Below are 11,102 nucleotides of genomic sequence, written 5' to 3'. Positions count from 1 at the left end.
GCCATTACAGACTTTAGTGAATGTATTTGTGTCAAATACTGTGTCATGAAGATTAGATACTAAGTATAGAACGTTTCACTCCAGCGGGGCTGACTCCACAGATAGTACACAATAGGATTAAAAACTGTTAAATCTCTAGATGACAGTGATACTGACCTCTTTCCTACTTTCAGTGCATGTTCTGAGGATTTATGTAAGATAAATAATAATAATAATAATAATAATAATAGTTGTAGTAGTTGAATATGGAGTAATAAAGTAAAAAGCATGGAAGAATTGTGGAACACACTTGCAGCATTTCATAATGTAAGCTAAACATTATAACATATTCTGCTGTTAGTTGATGAATGGTGTTCATCGTAGAGCTAAAGTTTTAGGTTATTCGTATTTCACAAAATCCCCTGCAGAACTATAGATGTTTAGGAAAGTGTTTGATGATTTTGTCGCCTTTAGTGTTTTTGGATAAAATTACATGGCCTTTAACTCCATTGCACCCTCATAGCGAAAAGTATGTGTAGGGGGTTCCATTTTAGAAATTGTCAACTCATTTGGGGTCAAATTTGATCCATAGAGTTGAGCTGCAACAAGAAGGTGAAAGATCATTAAGTTTTTAAATAGTTCTTCATATTTTCAAATATAATAAAATCTGTTATTTGGAGATTCTGAGGTCACAAAGCCTGGTTGAAAGCCAAAACGATATTTAATACATTAAACGTTTCAAACTTTACTTAAAGCTATTTAAAATTATTTATAATTATCCATAGACAACAGAAAAGTCAATAATAACTCGAATAAATCAACCTTTATTTTGTTTCCTCAAACACCTTTCCCCCGTGCAGACTTCACAGTTGTGGTCGAGTCTTCCCTCTGCTGGAGAACTGCCGCACTCACACGTGGTACGACGCCGTTGCTAAGAGGATTAAAAAACAGCGCTGATTGGTTAAGCGAGCACACGCAAACCAATAGGAGGAGTTGTTATATTTCAAGGTTTTTTTATGGAAAGCGTCTAGTTACGTGAAGTTGAGTTGAATCTATTAAGATTTCGATTAAAACAATCGTTGTTTATAAAAAAATAAATAAAAAATCTGTCGGTTATGAGCTATAAAACATAGATTTGCCACACTGACAGCTCTGGAAAGATCAGTCCTGACCGCGGTTTTCATAAATCTTAATGTCACATCTCTCACCGAAGCGAGGAAGTTTATTGAGGACTAAAGTTAACTGTTATGTCATCCAAATTCAACTTCAGCTTCAGGAGAAAAGAGAAGAGAGAATTTGTAAGTCTTCTATTGCTTAAATATAACTGTAATATAAGCTAACTTTACACTTTGTGGCTAACGTTACGTCCGTGGTACTAAGCAACCTTTAAAAAGACTAATTAATTCTGAACTCAACTCAGTATTTACTTACTTACCAATGGTACTGGATTGCTTTAACACGTGTAGCTGCTATCCTGTGATGTAGTAAAATGTGTGATCTTGTTTGCTGTTGTGGTTGTTTAGCGGAATATAGCTCATGGCTTGATCCCTGCTGCCACCATTGCCCCCAGACCTGCTGTTCCCCGCACTCCTCCCCCACGAAGCCCCAACCCCTCTCCAGAGAGACCCAGGTATACCCACATACTATATCCCAATCCATTCAGATCACTTTAGTTCCCCTCCATCATTTTACACAGCTCTCATTGCATCCCTTAATTCACTAATCATTAGCCATAATGTTTTTCATAGAACAGTCCTGTTTCAGATTTATTTTTCCGAATATCTTTACATGCTTTTTATCTGTAAACTTTGTAATCTCTCTGATATCTGTCACAGGTCTGCCTTGGCAGCTGCCATATTGTCTTCCTCCTTGACAGGCCGTACTGTTGCCATTCCTCCTCCACGCCACAGATCTTACTCTGAGAGTGATTGTTCACTTGCAGACAGCCAAACTGGCTTTGAGCCCTACGCTGCCACAGCACTTTATACCAGGTAATATAGTACATCGTTTCATTGACCTTAATCAGGGATTCCTAAATTATTTTGTATTTTTTGTCAGCAAGTATTCACAACAAACGATCACATGACATGCAGGTAAACAAAATATGTCATATTTTTTATTGAGTGTTATATTTTAATTTGCTTTAATTCAAAGTTCAAGAAACCCCTGCAGTTTCTTCATGAACACCAGTTTGGGAAACCTTATATAAAATAAACCTGCCCTCTTTACTTAGAGGAATAGTTCACTTAAAAATGAAAATTTTGTAAATTTTTACTGACTCTCAAGTCATTCTAAATAGGGCTTGCTTTCTTCCATGGTATCTTTTTTTTAAAATATCATCCTGGGATCAGTTGCATCAACAAAGTCATTATGTTAAAAAGACAGTTATTTAAAGGGGTCATATAATGCCATTTTTGTCCAAGCTAATATGATTCTTTAGGGTCTAAATTAAAAGTTTGTAATATACTTAAATTAAAAATTCTCATTAGTATTGTAAGAAAACACTCATTTTACCTGGTAAAAAACAGCTCTGTTTTCAGCACGCCGTTTAAGTGCATGTGTCTTTAAATGATAATGAGCTTTGCTCACCCCGCCCCTCTGTTCTGTGCACACACTGTTTCTAACACAATAACCATAACGCGGTGTTCATTATAAACGTGGGATTATGAATTATATTGAGAACGTCGTACATAAAAAAACATGCCGTAATGTACCCTGAGTGTAAACAGCCGCATTCATCGTGAAGCGTGCAGCAAGCGGTTTGCAAAGATCAATATAAATATTAATATAAAGGTTAATAAAACGTTACACTCACTTCTTCTTCTGGAGGTGCAGCAGGAACACGAATAGTTGGTACCGATCCTATTTTCAGGAACAGCTTCTTAGCAAAACCAGCTTTACTGACCCTCGATTGTAAAGTTGTCTGGTGTGAAATGATTCAGGCAAACATGAAAGCATGGACTTTGATCGTGGGATATCCCCGCGAGGGAATCCCCGCGTCAATGCTTTGGGAATATTCCATCAAAACATCAAAATGACTGCTGTGTTCCTTATTACACCCAAGAACAGAACGCCACAATCGCTTAGACGCCATTCTTCTCCAGCATATCAATGCACTATGATGACGGACAGCTGTGTCTGTGTTGAAACGCTGCTGTCAATCACAATCGTGGGAGGGGCGTCGATTTTGTGACATCACAAAATCGAACGGCTTGATTTCAGAGAGGGTCAAACATATAAAAAAACACTGGATGGATTTTTATCATTTTATGATGGTTGTGTACAGGCACTGCCAACACACATTTCTGTACAATCAACTTGTAAAAGTGCATGTACCATTATATGACCCCTTTAAGATCTATTATGACCCACTAGCAATTAGTCAAGGGGCATTCAGTCCTTTTTGGTATCAAATCAGGCCAATCTATGTTTTATGTTACTGATTTTAAAAAGTTATGAACCGTCTTAAAGAAAAAAAATTAAGTCTAACTGGTAGACTAGTCTTATGCGATAGTCTTTTCTTCACTATTGTGTCATTACATATGTCCGAGTGAAACGACTTCTCAGACAAGAAGAAACGTAGGACAAAACTTTGACTAACAGGAATTGGTTGGATGGTTGTGGTTTGCTATTGCTGTGAGTGACAGGTTGTCCCGCACTCGAGCCAGTAAAAATGTCATCAGAGAAGAGATGGCGCTGCATGAGGGAGGGGAAGTTATTTTGATTAAAGAATATGAGGGCACATGAATTAACAAATATGTGCATGGATACATAATTATAATAAATAATTATAATAAATAATATTTCATAAAAAATCTACATAAATATGTTTTTAAAAGCAATGACTTCTATATTGCAAGTCTTCTGAAGCTGTTTTTGTGAAGAAAAGACTAATATTTAAGTTGTTATTCTTTGTCATTCTCATCTTGGCACATTCATGAGTTTTTGAGAGGAATAGACAGATGTTTACATTTCATTTTTGGGGAACTAATCCTTTAAATTAGTCTGAAAGCACAATCATCGTCAATAATACAACATAATGTCTTCTTATCAGGGTAACAGCAGGCCACATTGAAATAGACATTATTGGTTCAGCAGGGGGGAAAGTAGTTTATACAAATTTAGTCTTTGGTCTGATTGCACTCTTTTGACAGGATGTGTTACAGATAGTGGTTTAAAGGGTTAGTTCACCCAAAAATTAAAATTCTGTCAGTAATTACTCACCCTCATGTTGTTCCAACCCCGTAAGACCTTCGTTCATCTTTGGAACACAAATTAAGATATTTTTGATTAAATCTGAGAGCTGGCTCACTCCTCCATAGGCTTCTAAGACATTATAACTTGCTGGCCCAGAAAATGCATTAAATACATCGTTAATATAGTCCAAGTGACTCCAGTGGCTCAATCTTAAGTTTATAAAGCGACGAGAATACTTTTTGTGCGCAAAACCCCCCAAAAATAACGACTTTATTCCACTATTTATTTCCTTCTCTCTGGGCCTCGAGTTTTTTCACGTAGTGTAATGGCGCAGCGCTTCTGTGTTGTACGTCACACGCATGACACACATGACCAGCGTCGGCCAATAGTGAGCCTACGTGGTGACGTGCAACACAGACGCGCTGCGCTAAAACACTACGTGAAAAGACTCGAGGCCCAGAGAGAAGGAAATAAATAGTGGAATAAAGTCGTTATTTTTGTTTTTTTTGCGCACAAAATGTATTCTCGTCGCTTTATAAACTTAAGATTGAGCCACTGGAGTCACTTGGACTATATTTTATGTCTTTAATACATTTTCTGGGCCAGCAAGTTATAATGTCTTAGAAGCCTATGGAGGAGTGAGCCAGCTCTCAGATTTAATCAAAAATATCTTAATTTGTGTTCCGAAGATGAACGAAGGTCTTACGGGGTTGGAACAACATGAGGGTGAGTAATTACTGACAGAATTTTCATTTTTGGGTGAACTAACCCTTTAAGCAGCAATAGCTTGTCAACACATTTTATGCAATTTAAATATGTGGATTTTGATTACTTGAGCAAGACACATGAAATTAATGAATTTACTCTCTCACTTTAGGGACAGATGGCCAGATTCAATGACAGAAAGACCCCCTTTGCCCTCCATAAGACATACTGATGATGATGAAGGTGATGACAGTGATGAGGTTGAGGGACTAGAGAGAGATGAAGATCATGTGTATCAGTCCCTTGAGAGGCAGAGCAGAGCTGATGACATAAATGTTGTTTACGCCGTGCCAATAAAACACAGGAAGGTACAGTCATGTGTCTGTGTCTGTTTGTTTGTTTGAGTCTGTATGTGGATCGCTTTCTCCTGTTATGCATTTGATTAATTTACTAAAATTCACCATGAGGTGGCGCTACTGATTTATTCAAATCCTGCTCTAAATCAAAAACCCAGTCTGAGATCATAAAGGGATATGAATTAAAATCTTATTCAATACATCTTTTTTTTTATAGCTTGTAATGTTTAACCACTATTTACAGCAGCATTTATTTTGATTATAATATGCATATAATATTTATAAAGTTGACTGATTGAATGAATCTTTTTTTTCAGGACAAGACAAATTCAGACGTTGATGAAGAGACAGAAGACTCTGCATTCGATATTGTGTCTCCACTACAGACTGAAGGTTTGCTAAAAAAAACTTGTGTGGTTGTGTGTGTGTATATGTATATGTATATGTATATGTATATGTATATATATATATATATATATATATATATATATATATATATAGTCTCTTATAGCAAGGCTTAATTTATTTGATGAAAAATACAAATGGGTAATATTGTAAAATATGTTATATAGTATTTATATAACATATGTAACTTTATTTTAAATGCTTCATATGTGTGTGCTATTTATACTGTACAGTATTTATATATATATAGTATATAAAATATTAATGTCTCGTGTCTTTCTCTCATTACACTCCATTGACTTTGAGAGCCCTGCTAATGTTCCATGCAGCTTGATGACTATAATTAATACAATTTTGTATTTTAGAGGAAATTGTGGTTCAGGAAGGAGCAGCTCAAACGGTAAGAGAACCTCTCATTAGATCAGCCATAATGAGAAGCTGAAGTCATTATTTTGATTCAGTTAATTCCGGGTTTAAAGCTAATTTTCTAAAGCTGCTGTAGGAATATCAATTATGTTGAATCCTGGTGTGGTCTCACTCTTGACTAAAGGTCATTCTGCCCCAGGGCTCAACAAATTCTCTAAAGACAGAGGAGAAAAATGACACTGGCATAAAGGGAGAGGTTAAAGACACCTTTAGAAAGACCAAGACAGAGGTTGTTATCAGTGAAGAAGTGTGAATGAAAATCAGACAGGATGAGAGAGAATCGGGAAGGTGAACAAGGGACAGAGCTTATTAATAATCTCAGCTATTTCTGACACAAGAGACTATCACAACCATTCTGATTCACTATTTAGTAAGTTGCTCTCTGATCTGACAGCTAATACATCTATGCATTCACATACACACATACACCCCAATTAGGCTGTGTGAACCTGTGCTCTGTTAATATGCAGACACACACACACATGCACACTGACCAGCCACTTACTGTCTTATAACTCCATGTTGTCAGAGCAGAATTCTACCATTCCTGCTGGTGCTTGGAGACCTTTACCTGAAGATCTCTAATCTCAACTCTTAATGTGGAAAATTGCTCATTAGTAGAGTTAAATTGCCTCTATTGAGCAAGCATACTGCACTTTTCACTATTGGATATACTTAGTGATTCAGTCTGTGGTCTTTGATATTCTGCAGTAAGAACCCTTTAATCAGTAAAAACTTCCCTCTGTCTCCATAGCAGCCATCATTGCTACGACAACCAAGATCAGCCTCTCGTGGGAGCATGGCATCTCCAGGTACTTCCCCTCTCTGCCATAACATTATCCATCACAACAGCTGAACTCCACAGCAAATCATGTGCAATGTAACCTGGGCTCATTTAAAAAAAAAAAAAGTCAGACCATGAGAAATGTGTCCCCTTTTTAGGAATCCTCAAAGCTTTGAAAGAAAAGCATCATTCCAGTTTCATTTTGAGAGAGAGCGAATTAAGGACATTGTGTAAACATCTAATTCACCCTTTGCCGGGAGTTTGACTGACAGGCGATCTGAGTAATCATAATGCCGAAACCGCCATTTTGTCCGACAATCTAACCAGACAGGATCAATTGATGTCATATTTATTCAAGCACAGCTTTCAACAGACTAGAGACAAATGAGTTGGTTATTGTGTTGCGTTTGTAAGAGGTAATCGTAATAAAAAATGGTAGTAATGCCTCTGCCAATTTAATAAATGTCTTCTCAGTCAGCTTCTCTCATGGGCTTATTGTTGTCAGTAATGAGATATGAGAGAGATGAGGCTATAACTATAATGACTATAGCAAATTCCTAATTTACTATTCTAAATTACTAGCAAATTCCATATTTTGTTCTATGGATATAATGAAATTGGTATAGTTTAGTTTCACTCGAGAGGTATGGCAGATGCAAGCAAACCAGCATTAGTCTAGCCTAGAGGATTGCAGGAAGGATGGATTTACACTCTGAAATAGAGCATGAAACAGCAGGTCTGGGCAGTTGCTGCAAAGTGATCAATGGACAACTGCCAAGCTTTTTATGCACCAGCAGACAATGGCTGTGTCACCTTTAACTGCAACAGAGACTTCCAGTGAAGGAAGAACTTTGCTGGAAGATGAGATGAGGATGACCTTGGGGTCTAATCTAGGGCTGAGATGTCAGAAACGCAGACAAAATCTTGTCAGTGATTGTAACTTCAGAGACCAAGGGCACAGACAGATCAAGGAGAAGCAAACTAGATTAGAAGGAGAGCAAGGATGATACAGCTCCACTAGGAGTCACAATAAAGGGCCAATATCCGATTTTAAGCCTTGTAAGAGTCAAACAAAATATCTTTGGTAAGGATTTTTGACATGATGTAATATAGCATGCACTGCAGTCTATCTGATAATTTCCACCTTCAGTGAGATCTAAATAGTGGATTTTAATATTGTACAAGATAGAGTTCATGGTAAGTGAAGAAATAATAATAAAAAAAATTAACTTGTTAATTAAATTAAAAAAATTAACCTCATGCTGTTCCAAACCCTTGTGACCGTCCTTCATGTAAATGAAAAGGAATGTGGAATGTATTTTTTTTTCATGCAATTTCAATTGGATCAGAGTGAACTGGAACTGTCTGATTTGTAGATCAAGCGAATCATTGAAAAGTTCTGACTCAACAGAACAATTCATTTGGATTCATTTACGGACTGATTATCACAAATTCTTCAATGAATGTGCCAATGAGAGCTAGAGTAAATGTCGCAATTTTAGTGAATAAGGACTTGAATTTTGTTTTGTTCGTCACACAGAGTTATCATAGGACTTTATAAGACTTGGAAAGTAGTACTCAAACCCAGATATGAATCACTTTTCTGTGAATCACCTTAGGGTGCTTTTGTATCTTTTTGAAGTTTTATCCTTGAATGCTCTAGACTCCATTACTTGTAATAGCATGCATAAAATTACCTGGACATTCTTCCAAATTTTTCATGAAAAACAGTAAAACAGGTTTAGAGCTACACGAGGGTAAGTTTTTCATATACTGTATGAGTAAATTTCTTCAACAGAAAATTACCTTGTGATTGAGAAAGTTGTCAACATCCGTAGGTCATCGAAAGTAGGTTATGAAGTCCTCAGCAGTGAGTGAGGATGTAAGAGGGCAAGCAGTGGATAGCAGAAGGATGGAGAATGATTTTAGTGGGATGGACCTGGCTGCTGTTTTTTGCATGATAGTACAATGTCTCTGCACATTGTTCTCTTCCACAGTGTCAGTTCTCTGAAATCCAAGGACGTGTTGTGGAACAGCAAGAGAGTTCAGAGATGAAGTGCACTACATCAGGTTTAAGTGGCTAGTGTTGGGGGGATGTTACAGCTCTTAGAGATGTCAAAAGAAGAAAGTACTCTGTAGTCTGAGGAAGTGGTTGAAGCAGGTGAGAAGCCATAGAGAATTTCACTGAAGCTGTCTGTGGATGGGTAAGAGGAAGATGTAAGGTTGTTAGTGTGAGATTCAGAAGCAATTAGACAAATGAAAGGTATGAGAATAAACATAAGGGAGAAGCAACTGATACAATATGAGGTTGGTTGCCAGCCGTGTGTTTTTTGGCAGACAAATGGATGTGAAAGATTAATCTATTAATTATGTACAAGGAGATGTTGAAGTAAACTGGAGTACTGTAAAGGTTTATAGACTCTGCCAAATAATAGAAGAACACTGTCTTTAGAAAATAGGCTAAAGAGTTGGCTAAGATTGCTTTGAGCTTACTAAAGAGAGATTCATAAGCCCCTTTCACATATTAAACCTGATAAATTACCGTAAAATTACCAGATTGACCTTAAATGGACCAGAAAATGCACAAATGTGCTTTTCACACAAGCAGTGTGTCTTTTTTTTCTCTGCAATTTAGGAGCAGGGTTAGAACCACTTTTACTGTGTTAACTGCATTACAACATGCCTCATATTCACGTGCTGTGTATAGTCACAGAAACACAGCATGTTGTATAAACACTTGGCTATGTTTCAGCGTTTGAGGGGAAAAAAAATCAAATGCTGACAGAAAACGTGACAGTTGGAGTGAAGAAAAGTTTAATTCTTACCTTTATAGTCCAAAAAGTCCAAGTATAAAGTCAGTATAAACTTGAGGTATAGTCGGCAATGTATAATATGAGGATTGCGCAAAGCTAGTGCCTTTATATAAGCAGAACAGATATGTCAATGACATTGACAATGCAAAATGCAAATAAGAATGTTAACCCAGGATTTTAGGAGTGTACAGTGTTTAAAAGGAAGCTTATGAATACAAGGGATTAATTGATAACCCCGGGTAAATTATGAGCAATGTGAACCATGAAGCAAGATAACCCAGGATTCCGTTCACCCGGGATTTAGAATGATACAGGGTTAACTATTTTAAAGGGTCATGAAACCCTAAACCAAATTTTCTGAGATTTTAACAGAGGTATGTGTGTTGAACACCACTTAAGACAATGTTAGCATCTGTTAGATTTAATCATAGACAGTATAAGAAGTGGACAGAGCCATCTCATTGGAACTCAATTGAGACCAGTGAAGCCCATTTTTAGCGATTTTTTTTTTGCACTTTCGTTCCTGACGCGCAGACTCAAACCGACTCAAACTAAGCTTGATGACGTGAGCAACCTGTCTGACAGATGTAAATCTTCTAGTAGCTGTGCGTGCAAACTGCCAACGTTAATCTTGCAGAGACGGCGAGCTTGAGCAAAGAGTTCTTTGGCGTGAGTGAGCAGGAGTAAGTATTCTGATTAATTATTTTCTATAGTATATAGATCCCCCCGATTGCCCGCGAGCTTCTCCTCCTGTCTGTACGGTAATTTCTCTACTGTGCGACAGAGAGTCGAGTGGTTATGACGCAATCGTTAGCCTATTTTTACAAAAACTGTTTCTACGGAGCCATAATGTAACATAGAAGGTAATGGAGCCTTTTATACATTGTCGTGTTTCTTTAGAAATAAATAATGGACAAATGGAGTCTTTAAACGCCTCAGATGTAAAGTTATTCGCTGTCAAAGTGACGCCAAAATTAATGGGAGTCAATGGAATGCTAACGCAAGTGCAGTTCTGCTACAAGATGGCGGCACGCGGCCGGCTTCAACTTCCGGTCGATGGATTACCCGCCTGGATTTAATAGTAGGGGGGAAATGGTTACATTTGAGTTTTTTTCCGCTATTTTCATCTTCCGGGTTTAAAATCTTCATTGCTTCCAGGCTGTGACGTGGCAGGGCACTATAGTACTTTGATGTCTCATCGGTGTCTCATAATTATTCATGAGACTGAGTTTTCTTATCCAATGAGAAGACACTTGCTCTTAATTATTCATGACACCACGTGGAACTTTCAAACGTCAGACATGTAAAACTGTGATATCGCGTAGTAGATGAGAGAGGCAATGATTGGATGCGCGTTTGTTTTCGTGGTGCAAAAGTTGCATCTTTTGTGGTGCGTGGTCCAGTGCATCTTTCCCCGCGATGCTGCCAGGGCTAGAC

The 11,102-nt window shown here is 37.5% G+C and overlaps 1 protein-coding gene across 1 annotated transcript in view; it reads left to right on the top strand.

Moving 5' to 3' along the window:
• Nucleotides 1–969: 969 nt before the first annotated feature.
• cep89 (centrosomal protein 89) overlaps nucleotides 970–11,102 on the top strand; it is a 160,209-nt gene continuing 150,076 nt past the window's right edge. Inside the window, exons 1-8 of the mRNA XM_082149133.1 lie at nucleotides 970–1,277; nucleotides 1,503–1,609; nucleotides 1,815–1,970; nucleotides 5,054–5,249; nucleotides 5,555–5,630; nucleotides 6,008–6,042; nucleotides 6,823–6,919; nucleotides 8,651–8,700. Coding sequence (XP_082005259.1) covers nucleotides 1,227–1,277; nucleotides 1,503–1,609; nucleotides 1,815–1,970; nucleotides 5,054–5,249; nucleotides 5,555–5,630; nucleotides 6,008–6,042; nucleotides 6,823–6,919; nucleotides 8,651–8,700 — 768 coding nt within the window. The 5' untranslated portion in view covers nucleotides 970–1,226. The remainder of the gene's footprint in view (nucleotides 1,278–1,502; nucleotides 1,610–1,814; nucleotides 1,971–5,053; nucleotides 5,250–5,554; nucleotides 5,631–6,007; nucleotides 6,043–6,822; nucleotides 6,920–8,650; nucleotides 8,701–11,102) is intronic.

The sequence above is a fragment of the Leuciscus leuciscus genome (genome assembly GCF_965113295.1).
Source record: "Leuciscus leuciscus genome assembly, chromosome: 2".
In the NCBI taxonomy this organism is placed as follows: Eukaryota; Metazoa; Chordata; class Actinopteri; order Cypriniformes; family Leuciscidae; genus Leuciscus; species Leuciscus leuciscus.
Note: the sequence above shows the minus strand (reverse complement) of the source record. Positions and strands in the feature narration are given on the sequence as shown.